This window comes from Triticum urartu, chromosome 2, assembly GCF_003073215.2.
Source record: "Triticum urartu cultivar G1812 chromosome 2, Tu2.1, whole genome shotgun sequence".
NCBI lineage: Eukaryota > Viridiplantae > Streptophyta > Magnoliopsida > Poales > Poaceae > Triticum > Triticum urartu.
Window position 1 is genome coordinate 40782425 of NC_053023.1, and position 20324 is coordinate 40802748.

The 20324-nt window shown below is 49.0% G+C and overlaps 1 protein-coding gene across 1 annotated transcript; it reads right to left on the bottom strand.

The window, feature by feature from the left end:
• Positions 1 to 6112: 6112 nt before the first annotated feature.
• Positions 6113 to 7041, bottom strand: LOC125540924 (senescence associated gene 20-like). The gene has a single exon (XM_048704448.1). The coding sequence runs from the start codon at positions 6678 to 6680 to the stop codon at positions 6384 to 6386; it is 297 nt and encodes a 98-aa protein (XP_048560405.1). The 5' UTR covers positions 6681 to 7041; the 3' UTR covers positions 6113 to 6383.
• Between the last annotated feature and the right edge of the window lie 13283 nt (positions 7042 to 20324).

Below are 20324 nucleotides of genomic sequence, written 5' to 3' on the forward strand. Positions count from 1 at the left end.
TCTAAATTTAACATATTATATATGGAAATTTAATTAGAAAAATATATAGAATCTGAATATGATGTTATTTTACCTGTTAACCATTTTTAAAGAAAATACTATCTAGAGTGCAATCTTAATCAACAGTGCATTATCCGTCTTTCTTTCATATCGGCATTGATTCGGATTGTGGATGAACATCTCAGCTAAATCTGGATTGGAAACGAATTTGAAGATCACTTGCACGTTTCTTTGTATGTATTAAATCTACATGCAAGCCGTGTTTAAAAAGAAGACACGTGAAATCTTGAACTTGTGCTTTTGTAGGCAAAGACCATCTTTGTTTGGGCCGTCGCTACAAATACTCAGATTATAGACCATTTCTTGTAAATTAAAAGCGTGTGGTATTCTTTTCTCCCGTTGCAACGCACGGGCCCTAATGCTAGTGTAACTTATGGAGACTGCGTATTTTTTCTTTTTTGAGGAGTGGTCAAGTTTGTGCGTCGCCTCGGCAGCCTTCAAAATATTATGAAGCACGCTACATACACATTTTGATGATTCTTAGATTGGTTACTTTTTTTTGTGGAAATTTAGATTGGTTACTGATCGAGTAGCGGTGAAAAGAAGAGCTGAATATGAGCGCAGTGTTATCTCGTCCTTTTCCTGCACGCTGGCAGCGACGGGCCATGAGTAGATACACGATCGAGCCGGCCGGCCACTGCATGCCAGGGCGCATGTGGCGTGTGCGTTCTGGGGGAGGTTCCATTTGAGCGGACGACTGGTCGACCGATTCCCTGACGTGGCTTTCCAACGAGATCCGCCTGACTCAGCTGCAGGACCGCAGCGACCACCGACCCATGCATGATTGGCTTGGGCGTTGGGTTGGAGCGGCCGCCGGTTCGTCCGTTTGCTCGCTGCTCGACCGGTCCAACGCTCCTCCGATCCTAGAGGCTACGGTCCTGCAACGTGTGCGGCCACACACGTTCGGTGCACAGTGCCACTCAAAAAAAAAAGTTCGGTGCATACTGGCCGGTCACTTGTCCGCCACGCACGCACGCACGCAGGTCATGCCATGCCATGGCAGCACGTACCTCCAGTAGCGGAGTTCTACGCATAGGCATAGGCGCGCCCGCTGGTCCAACGGAGAGCTTTGGAACCTAGCGCTGCTGGGGGAGAGCCACCCGGGGCCGGTACTAGTCTAGTCTGGTGCACTACTACCACACTGGATGGAGATGGATGGACATGGAAAAGGGCTAGTCGACGATGACGTTGTGCAGCACAAACTAACCACCCATCCTGATCGACCTCCAATCCAAATGTGCAAATCGCCGCCGCATGCCATGCCATGCCATGCCAACTCTTCTCTCTTATTTAATGAATGAGGCAAATCTTTTGCCTCCGTTTCGAAAAAAAAAAACTGTGTGATGCACGCATATGCATGCAGCAGGCCAGGCAAGCCAGCGCGCCGACGTACGACGAGATCCATCGCGAGACGAAACAGCTAGCTAGCGCAGGTGCAATCAATCGTTCCCGTTCCTTCCACGCGGGCCGGCCGGAGGCGATCGACCAGCCGTCCTTTCGCCCGTTCCAGCCAGCGTGAAGTGCAGCTCCCCTCCGACGGATCGGTCGACTGGGACGGACGGCCGAGGGCACGAAGCTTCCCGGAAGCTTCGCCGCCAGCTCGCTCGCTCGCTCCCTGGCTTTTATCTGCACCCATCACCGCCGCAACAGATCCCGTCGTGCTACGTAATTTACTTTCATTATTATTGTAGAGTGTAGGCACACGAGTACAGTATCAGTTTCTCGTAACAGCGATGTGCTGATGATGAGCTGGCCTGCTACCTGCCATCGATTATCAAGGCGCACACACCACTGATCGACTCAACGAGAAGTAACGTACTCCCTCCGGTCCTTTTTAGTTCGCATCTCGTAAAGTTTGACCAACTTCATAGAAAAAAATTTCAACATTCACAATGTGAAATCAATACCAATTTATGCATTGGGACTTAAAGTTTCATATTGTATAACTTTAGCATGATAGATGTTAATATTTTTCATATAAATATGGTCAAACTTCTCAAAGTTTGACTTCAAACAATTCTTATATGCAGAGTAAAAAGGATCGGATGGAGTATCTGCATATATAAATATGTGTATATATATGATGTAGTATGTCTGCACTGCACGCACACAAACATCATACTGACCCAAGATCGATGGAAGATGCAGCGGCAGCATCGGAGATCCTTTCATCTACGTACGTGTCGCTGTCGACATGTAGTCAGTATGATCCCCGGTTAAGTGATCGATCTGCTTGCGATTGAGCCAGTGATTGGTTGCTGATAACGCACCTTTTGTCAATCCATCTACATAGTACTATGTTTTAGTTTTTCTGCGTGATGGACATTGCATGCATGATATATTGATATGTACGATGATTATTATAGCTAGCTACCAGGCCGCCGTGCTAGTGAATCATTACGTTTCCGCCACTAGTTCTCTAGTTATGATGTGGAAAAAGCAGCGCGTGCCCTTCTTGATCAGTGTTTGATACGTCTACGAATTGATCGATCCGTCATTATCATCATATACATGATCCATCTACCTGCCTACCCATTCCAGTTATCACCAACACTAGTTACCCAAAACACGTCCCCTTCCCCATCATCAAACATATCGTTTGCGGTTCTCAATCAACCGGTCGACTTCTCTGTGAAAAGTTGAAATAAAACTAGGCCAATGGACGCCGGCAGTGGTGGCGCTATTTGCGGTGTTCCTTTCTTAAAAGCATCGCCGAGGAGAAGTTCAAGGCCACCATCTGCTACATTCGAGGAAACCCTAGATCTCTAGATTATATGACGGCGGTGCTCTTGTGTAGTTTTTCTCTTGGGGGCGTCATTCTTAAAGGTGTACACGGGTTCGAGAGACCAGTGGACGGATTCTTTGGTGGAGCGGTGCGTCATCTCACTCATTGATGGCGGCGGATCTCGGCGGCATGGTGCTGTGGTGACTCGGCGTCCGATGCGCGGAGATGGACTCGCGCAGGAGGGTGTCGCGGTCTGACGTCGTGGTGGCGTCGACGACAGCTAGACCGTGCAAGATAGATGCAGCAGTATAGTTCTGAAGATGGATTGGTGACATGTGGCTGCGGCGGCCTCATACCTGGCATGCGTCCTGGTTGAGGAATGCACCGGACCAGTGGGTGCCCCATACCCGGCAGGCGTCCTAGATGGGACCTCAGGTCTTAAATGTTAGGTTTAGCTGCGAGGTCTGTTTGGTATTAGGCCCAGACTATTAGCATCCCTTCATCAATTGGATAGGAATAACGGCAGATGTTGCCTAAACAGTGGATTAGTCTTGCTGTTGTATTACTTTGTAATGTCTTGTGTGAACAATTAATAAAATGGCTGCATGCATCATCCAGATGTAGAGGCCGAGAGTCTTCCTCCTTTTTGAAAAGAAAACTAGGCCAATGATGCAAACGATCTAATAAGTACACATTCGCCGTGTCATCTCTACTCTCTACTGCATATGGAAGCATAAACCGTTTTGCAAACATCTTTAGGGCTCCTTTGATTCAAAGGAATTTTATAGGATTTCTGAAGGATTGAAATCTTTAGGATTTTTTTCTATGTTGCTCCTTTGATTTATAGGATTAAATCCCATAAGAATTTTTCCTATGGAATCTTTTGTACTACATTTCATAGAAAATCTAACATCCACTCCAACCTCTTTTTACAATTTCTTTGTTTTTTCTGTGCAGTCAAACACTCATTGCTAATCCTATAGGATTCAAGTGGGCATGCCACTCCAATCCTATACTTTTCCAATTCCTACGTTGTCAAAATCCTAAGAATCAAAGAGGCCCTAAGCTTGATGTTGAGCCTTGGATACACTTATCATGTAACCAACCAACATCAGGTCACAGCTCCATCACCATATCACACCATTTATATATGTGTACCAGGTTTCATCAGTGCTAGCTTAGGGCATCTCCAAAGCAGCTCCATCACAATATTCTTGCTTTGCATTACCGTTTTGGCGGAAGGTTTTGAAACCTCTGGAGGAAGCCACTTTATTTCATTCCGTTCAAGTACTAATCCTTGCATTAGTAGTGCTTCCGCCAACACTCACTTATACTCCCTTCGTTTCAAAATAGATGACCCAACTTTAATATAAAGTTGGGTCATCTATTTTGAAACGAAGGGAGTATTACTATGCTAGTACGTGACATTTTTCCTGCATGCACATCCCTTTCCGCCAACACTTGAAAGCTTCCGCCAAAACGTGTGTTTCATTTCTTCTTCTTCAAGAACTTGGTAAAAAAAGTTACTAATAATCCATACACTATCATAGTGAGTCAGAGTCATGAATATTTTGGCGGAAGCCTTTTTTCAGAAACTACTAATCTATGGATTACCACAGATATTTGGGGGATAAAAAAAAACAAAGGGAACACTTGGGGACGGGGTTGGATGGCCGGCTCCGGCATCATTGCCCACGAACGGTGTCCGGTTTGAGGGTCGGCATTGAAGACGCCCTTAGCTTGCTTAGGTCACACCATGAAAATCATGTTTCGTGAATTTCGAAAATTTTATTAATTTCAGTATGCAATGTTATTTTTGTGTTTCGATCGAATTATTTCAAGAATTTTGGTCCTAAAAGACATTCCCACCAGTGCCATGTTCGGTAGCAAAGGCCACAAAGACCCAAACTCATTGCCCTGAGGCTGCTGGTGAATCTTTCACATCTCTTCCGTGCCTTGCAATCTTTGTCCTAAACCTGAAAATCCAAACAAATCACCTTTTTCAGTTTTACTATTTTGAGGTACCTGATTTTTGTTCTTGCGCCATTCACTTTATCCTTCTTCCTGAGTGCACGAGATGGGGAGGTCTGACCTCGTCGGAGAAGAAGCAACCTGACATAGAAGAACCAACCCCACTCTATATCTTTGGGGGAAGCAACAATCGCATGATCTATCTTAGGGGGAAGCAGTAGCCTCATTATCTGACTTAGGGGTGGGGGGTTTTCACGAGTTGTGCGAGGCTTAGATGGATGGCAGGGGCAGTGGCTAGCAATGGCGGTAGGGGGAGGTTGAGGGGCGGGCACGTTAGCGCCTGCCGGCCGCGAATGGTGGAGGCCGACGGTTAGGCGGGGCAAGCCGAGGGCATGTGGGAGGAAGAAGAGAGGAGGGAGGTTGAAGATGAACAGTGGTAATTTGTTTTGGACCATGTTGGATTGAGATCTAGGGCTCCTTTGATTCACAGGGTTTGAGAAGTGTAGGAATAGGAAACATACAGGAACAGGATGTACTGTCAACTGAAATCCTACGTCAGGTAGCAAAACAGAGGATTTTTTCCATGAAGTCCAACCTCATGTTTGTTTTCCTGTGAAAATGAACTAAGAAGTTCCTATAGGATTGGTTCCTGAGGAATGCAATCCAGTGAATCAAACAGCACGTAAAGGAAAACTTTTAGAGGGTGTCAATCCTGTAATATTCCTATGCAAATCCTATGAATCAAAGGAGGCGGCCCTAGTGGTTCATGGGAAAAGTGACTGATGGATGAATCGCTTCCAGGTATCTAATGTATAGTCAGTCCTTGTCTTTTTTCTTTACCAGCACTCTCATTGAATCCCTACATAGTTTATACAGGGCTAGCTACGAGCCCGATGAGGTCATTTGCGACTTGTGGCTCACTGCCCTGTAGGGCTGCGTTGCCAGATTATTTTACTTTCCTGGTTTTGACTTTCTAATTTCTTTCTTTCTTTTTATTTCCTTTTTCATTTTATCGGAAGTTTTTGTTTTTTTACTTTCTCTTGATTTGCGTTTTGTTATTTTTACCCTTTTTAAATACATCTCCCTGGTATATGAGATATATATTTACACACGTATGTACTAGCTAGGTTATTACTATTTACTAGTCACTGAATTTGCTGAAATGACAAGTGATATATATGATCGGTGAAATCCAATATCAAGGAATCAGCTTTATACTCTCCTAGTCCCACGACGTGACGACTCCACGACAATGGGACTCCACTACCTTCCTTTTGCTTTGGCTTATCTGACATTTTGTGGCTTATCGATGCTGGAGGCAAAAGCAAAATCATGAGTGCCTTTCGACCAGCCGTATGAAATGACGTAAGTATACACATCGTTCACTAGCGGGCCGCCCTGTTTTACAGCAATAGGAAAATGATGAAAACTCGGAAGGTTTTGCGCTTCATCTAGAAACTTCTATGCCTTTGAAGACTCGCTAGACATTCACTCGTGGCGTTGCGTACTGTCACGCAAAGGCACTCGACTAATTTACTACCAGTTCATCATCATCAGGTGCACGAGACGTCTGGAAATGCGGTAAGCAATCTCGCTGGAGTACATAGTACTACATTGCTTTCAGCAGTTAGAGGGCGAGGACGAGGCCCGGGAGGGAGTTGCGGGCGCGGTCGGGGCGGCGGCTCTGCCAGACGCACTTGGACGCGGCGGCGGCGGCGAGGCGCGTGACGGTGAGGTCGGTGTTGAAGTACTCGCGCAGCTGGGTGATCACCCCATCGCCGCCCACGGTCCAGGCGTGCACCCAGTATGCCTTGGCCTTGTCGTCCACGCCCTCGGCGATGACGGTGGAGCCGAAGGCGTCGACGGAGCGCGGCTGGAAGCGGAACAAGGACGGTGAGGTGCCGCCGGTGAGGAGGCGCATCATGTGCTGGTGCGCGGGCGGGCCATGGAACCACCACTCGAGGTCCGGCGCGAGGAGGGAGTGGACGGCGGTGTGGTCGCGGTTGTTGAGCGCCTCGTAGAGGCGGAGCACGAGGAACTTGTTGCGCTGCTCCTCAGTCTCGTGCCCGCGCACGGAGGCGGCGCCGCCCTCCAGCTGATCCAGGTTGGCCAGCTCCTCCCGGGGTTTCCTGCCGCTCCTCCTGTCGGAGACGAAGAAGAAGACGGCGACGGCGACGGCGACGGCGACGGCGACGGCGACAGCGACAGCGGCGGCTTGCACTCAACTAGTTGCTGCTCGTGATCGGCTCGGTGGAGAAGCAGCGAGATGCGGTGGGTTGCGAGACTCCGAGAGATTGGAGTGTTTGGAGCGGCGGGGTTCGGGTTTTTATAGCGGGTGCGCGCGATGATGGATGGATGGGCCCGTGCGTGCGCGCCAGCGTGGACGGCAACCAAATCGGGCTCTGATTGGGCCCCGTTGCTGAGTCGGATGATGGGTGGGTGGGACCCGCCGGTCGGGAACCAATGAGAGAGGGGTTGTCTCAAAAAAAAACCAATGAGAGAGGGGTCGAAGAAAGGGACCGAGTCTTCGCGTCAATTAAATAAGGGTCCCTGTGAAAACTGAGATAAAAAATTAAGGGTCTATGTTTTTCTTTCTCCCGCCATTGCTATTTGGTACTCCCTCTGTTCCGTAACGTAGTGTGTATATTTTTTTTAAAGTCAAATTTTACAAACTTTTGATGAAATTTATAGAGAAAATTATTTATATACAATACCAAATAGGTAAAATATGAAACTACTTCTTATAATGAATCTAATGATATATGCTTGACATTCAAGATGTGAATGTTTTTCGCCAAAAACTTGGTGAAAATTTGTGAGGTTTGACTTAACAAAAAAAGATATACACACTACATTTTGAAACGAAGGGAGTAATTACCTGAAAACAAATTCTAACCACACTCATGTTTGAGACGGGGAGGTTGCGGCGTCCCTGACAATCGCTCACTAGGACAGAGTCGAAGTCGACGACGCCATGGCTGGCCATGATGTTGCATGTGGAGCCAAGCTGAAGGCTTGACGGTTTGGGGGTGTGGGGTGGCTGCCAGCACAGGAGAAGGATGGATGGGGATTATCTGGATGGCTAGGGCGATAGTGCCCATCGGCCGTGGGTGGCAGGTGGTTTGGCTAGGGCTGGCTCGCCGAGGGTGAGGAAGTAAGAGAAAGAAGAAGGGCGCTTTATAAATTTTGAGACGATCTACGCTGTTTTCTTCATGCATGTAGTCCGTGACAGTGTTTTAGAAGACTTCGCTTTGTAGTTGCATGCAGAGACACTACCCAACTCTGATGAACATAAAAGGGATGTTGCCTACTACCCTTAGAGCAACTCTAATTGAGTCACCCTATGCCCTTCCATCCATAATAACCGTCAATTTAGATGCTAGCTAGAGGGGCAAAACACACTCAAGCATAGTCGTCGTCGCCTCTTCGCACTCCATAATGTTTGGAGGCAGCTCCAAGAAGAGTGGTTCTTCCTCCATATTTGGAGCTTGTGGGCCTCTATTTTAGAGTGCACTCCAGAGCTAATTGTTGTTGCGCAGAAAACTTTCAGATTCTTCTACACCGCGGTTTATGCTACGTTTAGTGGCTTTTCCACCCTACAACTCCCATAAGCAAAACGAACGGTATATATTATTAAAAAAATACCATGATTGAGGTAGGTAGATAGGACATAGTCTTGCTTGACCATCTGACCAGTGGTGGACCTAGAATCACAGGCTTGGGGGTGTCGTGGTTCAATGTTTACACTAAACATCATCATAATCTCATTAAATAATTTTAAAATAGCAAAAACTTGATGGATATTCGGTGTTAGGTATATAGTAAAACTTATTTTATAATTTTGGAGGGGGTGCCATGACACCCACGGCACCCTCACTAGATCCGCCCCTGCATCTGACGCTTTTGATGCCAAATTATGTTGTTGGTAGCATTACAACTTTCTTCGGCAAACATAGAGAACCTGTTCTGTAATCTGGGTGTTGTGTTCGGGGGTGGTTAGAGTGCTGCTGATGCTAGTGATTGATCACCGGGCGGATTCTTTTTATTGGCTGCGTGTATCCTTGATGCCTTTCGAAAATCTTGTTTGTATAGAGGCCCGAGTGTAATTGGTATCTTCATGATATTATTATAATTTTTTATCAAAAAATCGCAAATTTTATCATGCTCAGGTTTTTGCCATGATTTGCCATGCCTGCTGAAAGATTTGCCAAATCTGGCCATGTGTTAGAAAAAAATTACAGAGCACGCTCCATTCATGTTTGGGCGACCGACTTTGATTACTTTGCTAGCTAGAAGAGTTGCTCTTGGATTGGTTGCTGATGGAGTAACGGTGAAAAGAAGAGTTGATATGAGCGCAGTGTTATCTCGTCCTTTTCCTGCACGCTGGCAGCGACGGGCCATGAGTTACACGATCGAGAGCCGGCCGGCCACTGTATGCCAGGGCGCATGTGGCGTGTGCGTTCTGGGGGAGGTTCCATTTGAGCGGACGACTGGTCGACCGATTCCCTGACGTGGCTTTCCAACGAGATCTGCCTACACGCACGCGGAGTTGTATGCATTGTGGCGCCCGCTAGCCCAGCGAACAGCTTTGGAAGCTAGCGCTGCTGGGGAGAGTGAAGTCTGAAATAAACCATGAGATTGTAGAGGTCGACACAAATACTCTTTCTTTTGGGCTCGCGTCCCTCCCGAGCCGCCCCCCGCATGGGCGACCGGGAGGCCCCAGATCTCATCGCCGCCGAACCTTCCCAACTCCTCCTCCTCCCTCGCCGCCGCCCAAGGGCGCGGCCAGGCGAAGCCTAGCCGTCGCCGGCGGCGACGGGGACTCGGGCCCTCTTGCTCGGGTGGGGCTGGCGCGTGCCGGCGCCGCCGAGCCGGAGCGTGGCGACGGGCCGGTTGCCACGGCGGGTGGTGGCGGCGCCGAATCCTCGCGGCAGGAGGCCTTGCGATCTGGTGCGTCGCGGCCGCCAGGGACGGCGGCGGCGTGTCCGGATCAGTTCGCGGCGGCGCGGCCGGATTGCTGGTCGGCCGTCGGCACGGTGGTGGGTGCGACTCGTCGGCAGCTGGGCAGATCCGCGGGATTCTACCTTTGTCTGGCCCTTGACAGCGCGGGCAACTACGGGGGAAACCCTAGATCTTCTTGGGATCGAGCGATGGCGGCGCTTTTGCGTCGTAGTCCCTCTTTAGAGCATTGTTTTGGAGTTTGCTCCAGTTGAAGGGACCAGCAACGTCGGCGGTGCACGTCTGGTGGAGCAACTGCCGATGAAAATCGCGCCGACTATGGTCATGGCGGACGATGGCGACGTCTTAGATGTCGTTCCCTTGTCGAGGCATCGTCGTTGCAGTCTGCGTCATCAGGCTCGGGATGCTCCGGGGGAAACCTTAGATCTGGGTCTTTCGGATCGGACGATCACTACAGTAATCAGCTACTTTGCCGTCTGCCACGGCGGACGGCAAAGGCCTGAACGGCGGACGGCAAAGGCCTTTGCCGTCAGCCGCGGACGGCAAAAGGCTCCGGCAAAGTAGGCTTCGGTAAACAGCTACTTTGCCGTCTGCTACTGACGGCAAAGTCTTTGCCGTCTGCGGCGGACGGCAAAGAGAGCGCGGCGGACGGCAAAGAGAGCGGACGGCAATAATTGCGCTGTCAGTCCGTTAAGTGGCTAACGGAAGGCCTTTGCCGTCCGCCGCTGACGGCAAAATTTCTAGGGTCTTTGCCGTCCGCCGTATGATGTCATCGACACGTCACTACATGGCAGGTTCTTTGCCGTCTGCCACTGACGGCAAAGTCTTTGCCGTCTGCCACTGTAGGCAAACTGACCAAATGGGTCAGCTCCCAGGAAGCACAGCTGGATGCCACGTGGCTTCTTTGCCGTCCGCGGCAGACGGCAAAGAGCCCGTTGCCGTCAGTGGCAGACGGCAAAGAGCCTGCATTGACTCTGTTTTTTCATATACCCAACCATTTTCACAGCAAATAGATGATACATATATATTTTTCACATGGCAAGTTCACAGCAAACATATGAGATATCCAACACATATAATTTCATCATACATGCATAGTTCCATCAACCATACATAGCAAGTTCGACATATACATGCATCCAACCATACATATTACAATAGTGTCATCCTACCATAGATGCATCGTTCATAGATACAAAGGAAACATAGTTCATCCAAACAAGCACTCCATCTATGCAAGCTTCCGTGAAGTGAATGAATTCTGCAAAATGGGAAATAAAAAAGTTAGAAGAAGAAGATTAGAAGAAGAAGAAGAAGATTAGAAGAAGAAGAAGAAGAAGAAGAAGAAGAAAATGAAGAAGAAGAAGAATATATGACATTTATGAGCTAATTTAGGTGAAATTGATCATTTGTGAGCTAACTTAGGTGAAATGGATCGTTTATGAGCTAACCTAGGTGCAATGGATCGCTTATGAGCAAACTTAGGTAAAATGCATCATTTTAGAGGTAACCTAGGTAAGATGGATCATTTTGGAGCTAACCTAGGTAAAATGGGTCATTTTAGAGCTAACTTGGGTAGAATGGATCATTTATGAGCTAAGTAAGGTTAAATGGGTCATTTTAGAGCTAACGTAGGTAAAATGGATCGTTTATGAGCTAAGTAAGGTAAAATGGATCATTTTAGAACTAACTTAGGTAAAATGGATCGTTTATGAGCTAACTAAGCTAATTATGCCATTTTTGACATAAGTAAGCTAAGTACATGTCATTATTGAGCAAACCTAGTTAACTAAGCATATTAGAGCTAACTTTGGTCATTTTGGAGGAAACAAAGCTAAGTACAGATAGTTTTAGAGCTAACTTAGGTAAAATGGATGGTTTTGGAGGTCAGTAAGCTTATTAAGTCATTTTGGAGGTGAAGAAGCTAAGTCTAGGTCATTATGGTAAGCATTGGAGGAAATAAAGCTAAGTCTAGGTCTTTATGCATGTGTTAAGCAAAACACTAGATAAACTTACCAAGATGTAGGAGGTGTAGGAGCGGGGTGGCTCGTGTCGGTAGCTGGAGAAGGATCGTGCGATGCTTGTCTGGAGTTACGCTGCACCAAAGATCATTTCCAATGTCTTGTTAGCATGATGACACTCAAATGTTAAGACTAGCAAGTAATGTCCATTCAATAAAACTCACCGTGGTCCCAGGAGCAATCACTGGCATCGGCGGAGCGGTCTGACCTGTCTTCTCGCACACAGACTGCACATTTGGTTTTGATGACTCAGTCATACTAGTTAGTAATGAGACAAACACTACATGAATGTTTTGGCTAATCTGCAGAAGAAACTTACCACAAGGAGCTCGTACATGGCCCTTGCCTGCATGTCATTCCGTGCCCTCTCCTCCTCCATCATCTTTGTCGTCCTCTCCTCCAACTCCCGCTGCCTCTCCGCCGCCTCCGCCAGAAGTTTCTCCGTTCTATCTCTCTCACTCTGTATAGCAGCCTGCAAAACCACTCACATGATCATTTGTAATCATTGATGGAAGCGCACAGAATGTAATGGAGAAAGATAACTGAGTACGTATCACTAACCTTGATGGCGAGTTGCACTGGCCGTTCACGAGGCCTTATCTCAGGAGCGGAGCTCGACTGGCGCGCCTTGATCTCCGGGAGAGTGCTAGGACAACGGATAAGTCCATCTCCAATGGCTATGGAGCCATGGGACCTCCCGCCACCAGATATCATCAACAGCTCTGGATCAATGGGACCCTGGCTCGGGTTAAAGTCCTCCCCTTTCCTCGCCTTCCCCTCATCTCTATATCTCACGAGCTTGTTGTGGGAGGAGATGTTGGTGAAGTTGTTTGCATCATCGAGGTTAGACTGAGAGAAAGCCTTGACTTTCTTGAAAGAGGCAGTGTGGGCCATGGCATACAGGTCGTACACCTCTGGCACCTTATCCGCCTTATTGTAGCGTGCCTGAAAGAGAGAAACAATGAAAATTAGTAATTAAAGGGCTCAAGCTAGCATGATGAATGAATTGCATGAATCATGAAGCAAACCACATACCCAGTTGCGCCCGAACTGATATAAGTTGGAGCTGCCTTGATGGTGTGGCACACCTTCCATTTGGGCACGTTTGTCCTTGGCCTCGTTGTGGAGGGATAGCCATTGTGGAGAGCACCACTCATCGACCAACACCTCCCAACAATCCATCCGATCCGCACACCATCTCGGAGGCGCCTAAGTTGGCAAATAGAAACTTGAGCGCTACGGCTAAGAATTACTAAATGAAGGAACTTAAGTAGAGAAGGCCTTAAGAATTACCTTCATGTACTGCTCCTTACTCAGGAACTTATCGCGGCACGCCGGCTTGGTCTTCTTGATACCACGCAAGGCGTAGTAGTCTCGAACAGCCTGCACCCGAGCCTCGTGCCGTAAGTTCTGGAGTAGGCGCTTGCAGACGTTCTCGATAACATGTGCCGCGTCCTCCTCGTATCCCTCCTCACACCTGTAGAATGTCTGCAATCAAATGAGACAATATTGATTAGTACAATTAATAACTAGCTAGTTGAAGATTTTTAAATGTGTAAAGGAGAAATTACCCAAAACTTTCTGATCACCATGTCTGCCCTCGTGTCGCACACGACACCGTCGACGGAATCCTTTTGGATCTCCGCTCCATACGAGAATATGGTGACGTATCGACTGTATGACATATCCAGGAATAAGAGTAGTTCAAAGGAAATAGAAGTTGCGAAACAATGTACCGAGAACTTACTCGATGTACGGCCGCACTTCTATCAGGTTGTTGAAGATGTACAACGAAATGGTCCGCCATTCTTCGTTATCCAAAGATACTGGATGTGAAACACTAGCTGGTGCGAGATTCCCTTTGAATAGGCTGAGGTTGGATCCACCCTTTTTAGGCTCGTCAGCATTGTACCGAGGCTTCGGATTATGCAAATGACGATTTTTGGCTTCGTAGTGCGCTGTTACAAAGTTTGCCGCCTCCTCTGTGATGAATGCCTCAGCCATCGATGCTTCAATTCTACGTTTATTTTTACATTTTTCTCGAAGCGTCTTCTGCATCCTCTCAGTTGGGTAGCACCAACGATTTTGCACGGGCCCCCCCAATCTTGCCTCGGTCGGGAGATGCAAAATCAAATGCTGCATTGGATTAAAGAAGCCCGGTGGAAAGATCTTCTCTAACTTGCAGATCAACTCCGGCGCCAACTCTTCCATTTCTTCTAGCACGCCAGGCGATAGTTCTTTCGCACAAAGAACACGGAAGAAATAGCTGAGTTCTGCCAGTACTAGCCATTCATCCTCAGGGATGAAGCCACGCAACATCACCGGCATTACCCGCTCAATCCATATGTGCCAATCATAACTCTTGAGACCAAATATCTTTAGTTTATCAAGATTCGCTCCCCTCTTTAGATTCGCTACATACCCATCGGGGAACATCAACTGCTGTTGCACCCACAAGAGAATTTCCCTCATAGCTGGCCTTCCAAGATTGAACCATGCCTTTGGCTTCGTCAAGTTCTGCTTTCATTTCGGTTCTTTCATGTTTTGTAACGGCCTATCACATAGCGCCTCCAGATCGACTCTAGCCTTAGTATTATCCGTTGACTTCCCATCTATGCCGAACAATGTACCAAAAAGTGCCTCGGCGATATTCTTCTCAGTGTGCATCACGTCGATGTTGTGTGGGCAAAGGAGGTCTTTGAAGTAAGGCAGATCCCATAAGCATGTTTTGTGAGTCCACGCATGCTTAGTATTATACCCCTTGAAGTACCCTGGACGTTGTGGATCTGGCTCGAGAGCGTTTAACTGATCCAGGGTCTGTTGGCCTGTCAATGCAGGTGGTGCAGAGTTTTTGACAACTCTACCCCTGATGAAGTTCTTCTTGTCTTTCCTGAACTTATGGCGAGGATCCAGGAACTGTCTATGCATGTCGAAGCAAGAAAACTTGCGACCGGCCTGAAGCCAACGAAACTCAAGAGCTCCCTTGCATGTGGGGCACGGGAACCTTCCATGCACACACCAGCCAACGAATAGCGCATACGCCGGCAAGTCATGCGTCGAGTACATGTACCAGACATGCATTATGAAGTTCCGTTTGCTAAAGGCGTCGTATGTCTTGAACCCATTATCCCAGGCTTCTTGCAATTCGTCCTTAAGCGGCTGCATGTACACATTCATATTTTTGCCTGGATAGTTGGGTCCTGGAATTATCAACGTCAGGAAAATGTTCTTTCTTTGCATAATCTGTTCGGGGGGGAGATTGAGTGGAAAGACAAATACGGGCCAACAACTGTATTGGGCTGCCGTCATACCAAACACACTGAACCCATCCGTGCTGATGCCGACTCGAGGATGCCTCGGATCTGCCGCTTTGTCAGCATGTAATTCATCAAACCTTTTCCACGCAACACCATCCGATGTGTGTACCATCATCAGATTCCCATCTGCATCTAGTTCGGTTCTTTTGCCTGTTTTGTGCCATGTCATCTGTCTGGCCGTCTCTTCGACCATGAAAAGACGTTGAAGTCTTGGTATGATTGGCATATACCGAAGAACACTAACAGGGATTTTGGTCTGTGTCTTCTCACCCATACCGTTGTCTACCACAATATACCTGGAAGACTTGCAAATGGGACAATAGTTCAAGTCCGCATAGTCAAGCCTAAATAAGGCACATCCTTTCTCACAGGCATGTATCTTCTCATAGGGCATCTTCAGTGCACGGAGGATTTTATCCGACTGGTACAGGTTTGCAGGCATTACATGGCCTTTGGGTAGAAAGCGTCCAAATACTGTCATAATTGCGTCATAGCATTCTCTGCCCAAGTTGAACTGAGCCTTCAGAGCCATTACTTGTGAGATGGCATCCAACTGACAAAGCTCAGTGTGCTCGTGGAGCGGACGTTTTGAAGACTCCAACATTTCATTGAAGGCCTTTGCAGATTCCTCCATCTCCTCGTCCGAATCCCGAGCATCATCATAGCCTTGCACCATGTTTTCCATCCCGGTACCATGCTCGTCGGTGCGACGACGATCCACCTCAGCTCGGTCACGTTGGGCAGACTCACCATGAAATGTCCACACCGTATAATCGGGCGTAAAACCACTCTTCTGCAGGTGTTTGCCCATTTCAGCCTCTGTCTTCTTTTCCCAATTGCCGCACCGGAAACAGGGGCACCAGGTTTTCTTTTGGCCATTTGCAAATGCGGCTTGCACAAACCCCTTAGTTTTTGTGAACCATTCAGCGCTCCATTTGTTCTGACCAGTGTGACCGGTATACATCCAAGCACGGTCACTCATCTTGACTTTCAGAGCTACTGGACACACAACAATTATATATGTAATTCGCCATGTATGTATTCATCAGTTGATCTACTTTGTCAATTTTATTACGTCCATGCAACCTACACTCTAATAGGTAATGATAGGTCCTAATCCCACCCGTGTATGTGTAGATTGGGTATATTTTCCCATGCTATGCTCCGGATCCGACGCAAAATTTCGGCAGCACCTCCCCGCCGTTCTCCTGATACACGTCTCTGCAATAAACAGAGAGGATGTGTACCCGGAGAACAACAGGGGAGGCACTGACGAAATATATGCGTCGGATCCGGAGCAAAGCATATGGAAAAACGAACCCAATCTACACATACTCGGGCTGTCCATGGATAGCGTTGGACAATTCAAAAGAATCAAGGTTATAAATATGCAAATGCATGCATATTTATAACTATGACGCTTTCGAACGGGAGACACATATTGGTTACGCATACTGATGATTCAAGACACATATATAGCTAGCTATCAAGTTTCATCGGAATAGATCAAATAATTAATGGGGGAGGAGGACTTGTCATTTGTGCTCACCCACGAACGAAGGGGCAGAGCTCGTCAAACGCACGGCGAGGTCGTCGAACACCAAACCTCGCAGCGATGAAACAACTGCACATTTAAAACTACACGATCAACACAATTATATATGATGTTTTTCATAACAAAATCGAAAAATATATGAACCTAACTAATAATTCACAAATATATGACCCCGTCGGCCTCTGGAAGGCCAAAGAACACCTTTTCGGGAGGTGTCGGTGGTCGGGGTGTCCTGTCGGTGTCGGGGTGCCGTGTCGGGGTCGGGTGCGTGTCGGTGTCGGGGTCGGGGGTGTCGTGTCGGTGTGGGGTGTCGTGTCGGTGTCGGGGTCGGGGTCTCGGGGTCGGGGTGTCGGGGTGCGGGTCAGGGTCGGGGTGCGGTCGGGTCGGGGTCGGGGTGTCGGTCGGCTCGGGGTCGGGGTGTCGGGGTCGGGGTCTGGGGTCGGGGTGTCGTGTCGGGGTGCCGGGTCGGGGTCGGGGTGCCGTGTCGGGTCGGGTTTTTTTCCTCTTTTTTCCTTTTCTTCTTCTTCCTATTCTTCCTTTTCTTCTTCTTCCTTCTTCTTCTTCTTCTTCTTCTTCTTCTTCTTCTTCTTCTTCTTTCCTTTTTCCTCTTCTTCTTCTCCTCCTCTCCTCTTTTTTCTTCTTCTTCTTCCTCTTCTTCTTTTTTCTTCTCCTCCTCCTCTTCTTCTTCTTCCTTTCCTTTTTCCTCTTCTTCTTCTCCTCCTCTCCTCTTTTTCTCTTCTTCTTCTTCTTTCCTCAAACTAAACTAAACCTAAAACTAAAACTAAAACTAAATCTAAATTAAACATAAACCTAAAACTAATAAAACAGAAAAAAAGGAAAAAACTAAATCTAAACCTAAAACTAAACTAAAACTAAACCTAAAACTAAATCTAAACTAAAACTAGAAAAGAAAAAAACAGAAAAAAGGAGGGGGCTCACCTGGGGCAGGGCCGGTGGAGGAGGGGGGGGGCGGCCGGGGCGGGGGGGCGACGGGGCGGCGGGGCCCGGGGAGGCGGGGGCGACGGGGCGGCGGCGGCGGGGGCGAGAGGCGGCGGCGGTGGGCCGGGTGGGAAGTGGGGCGAGGAGAGAACAGAGAGGGGCGGGGGGCATACGGGCCGTTAGGTACTGCCTCTTTGCCGTCCGCCCCTCTTTGCCGTCCGCCTTTTGCCTCTTTGCCGTCTGCTGGCAGACGGCAAAGAGGTGGGCCGTTAAGTGTTTCCCAAACGGGCGGAGGGTGGGGGCCACCTCTCTCTTTGTCGTCCGCCAGCTGACGTCAAAAATTCTTTGCCGTCAGCTGGCAGACGGCAAAGAGCTTGTTTGCCGTCCGCCAGATCTTTGCCGTCTGCTTTTTGGTAGCTGATGGCAAAGAGCTTCTTTGCCGTCAGCTAGCAGACGGCAAAGAGCTGGCAGATGGCAAATTAGCTGATTCCAGTAGTGGATGCTTATCACTTTCCCTCTTGGGGGCATCGTTTTGGAGTAAGTGTTGGCTGGGCGGATGGTGGAGCGGTACTTCATCTCACACATCGATGGCGGCAGATATCGGCGGCATGGCGCTGTGGAGGCTCGGCGTCCGATGCACGGAGATGGACTCGCGCAGGAGGAGGTGGCTGTCTGGCGTCATGATGACGTCGATGGCAGAGCGGTCAGACAAGGTAGAAGGCTCAATATGATCTGAAGACGAATCTGGGGAAGATGGCGGCGACGACACACGAGTGCGTCTGACCGGATTGTGCCCCAGACCCGGTATGTGGCTCGGTTGGGGCTTCCGAATATGTTTCGGCTTCCGGCTTTTGATGTTAGGCTTAGGTGAGTGGTTTGGGTAGTGGCCCAGCTAGCACCCCTTCATCTTTTTGGATAGGAGTAGCGGCATGTGTTGCCAAGATGATGAATTCAGGCACATTATTGTAATACTTTGTAAGGTCCTCGAGAATAATCAATAAAGTGGCAGTATGCATCTCCCAGATGCAGAGGCCGGGGTCATCCTTCTTTTCTAAAAAAAGTCAACACAAATAAACCCCCACCTTTAAATCCCTGAAGTTGATACCCTAAACTCTTTGATCCCGGTCTATTCTAACCCTAGATATATTTGGCACACCGGGAAAGCACAATCCTGACCGGGAACTCGCTCCCACCTCTCTCCTCCGGTTTTCTTTCCTCACAGGTCCATCTATGTCTATCAGGTAGATGCTCCTGGGAAGGTGGAAGCGAGTTGACAAGCTACAACATCGGTGGGGGTAGATGCAGCCGGGGCGAGCCTGCTGCCATATGGTGAGCAAGGAGGCGATGATGGAGATAGCAGCCATGTGCATGACAACCAATGCAACTGAGGAGCTAGGACGCCAACGAAGAGGAGTTGTTTGCCATCAGGAGGACGAAGGCCGCCATCAGGGATCACCGGACGAGGCTCGACATGTCTCTCGGCTTCGTTGACGTCGTGTCTCGGTGGGCTACCGCCGTCCGCGACGAGAAGCTCCCGCCGCATGACGTGCTCCTGCCACAAATCGCGGAGGTGAGGCGTCAGGGGTGCGCCACCGTTGCCGGGGCCGTTGAACGCAGCCACCGCGGTGGGCGCGCTCGCGTCAGAGCATTGCGGCTGGCGCGTGGCCCTGGAGGCCTGTGCCGAGTTGCAGCGACGGCGGCGCTCTGGGATGGGTCTCGAGCTACGCTCAAGGACCCCATCTCGCTGCAGCGCCGCTATCCCTGCTCCTGACGCCGCACTGGCTTGAGCATCTCGCCATGGCCGCCTCCCGCTGCAGCTCAGCAGGCGTGATCTGTGTGCACGCGCAGCAAGGGGGACGATGACCACAGCCATCTAGCTTCTCTGTATTCACGACGATGTCGACGAGCACCGACTGAGGATCAAAGTTCCGCCGGAAGACACACACGTATGGCTTGATGTATTCCTGAACTAGTACACGTGTCTGGTTTGGTTGATTAGATGATCTCTTCTAGATACACGCACGCAAGACGCTGGACACGGATGGATTGCAACAGGCCTTGTGATGCATGATATTTTTTTTTGTCTATTCATAATAATTGAGGTGTAGTTCGTGGTTAATCTCGACAGTGCCAACAATCCGTTGATGGACACTGGCACCGCGGCCATGCTCGCCGTTGAGGAGATGTATATGACAGGTGGGCCCATATTGTAAGTGACAGTAGAAATCAATCCCGGTTGGGATCGTGCCTTCCTATTACAACAAACAAGATTTTACTCATACAGGGTTTAGAATGACTGGGAACTGTAAATACAGGGTACCAACTTCAAGGTTTTGAAAGTGAGGGTTTATTTCCGTCGGCATTTGCAACCTCAAGGTTTATTTCAAACTTCACCCTGCTGGGGAAGTGCCACCCGGGGTGGGCCGTGACTACCGGACCAGTCTAGCTAGTGCTGTGGCCTGTGGTGCACGACGCTGGATCTGGATGGGTGACATCGAAAAGGGTCAGTCGACGGCGACGTTACGTAGCGCAAACCGGCCGGTCAGAGCCCATCCCGATCGCCGACGTCCGTCCAACCGTGCGAATCGCCGCGCATGCCATGCCATGCCAACTGTGTGATGCCCGCGAGCTAGACCAGCCGCCGACGTACGACGAGATCCATCAATCGTTTCCCATTCCCCGCGGTCCGGGGCCGGAGGCGATCGACCCGCCGTCATTTCGTTCGTTCCAGACACACCGTGCTGCAGCTCCCCTCCGACAAATGGATCGATGCGGAC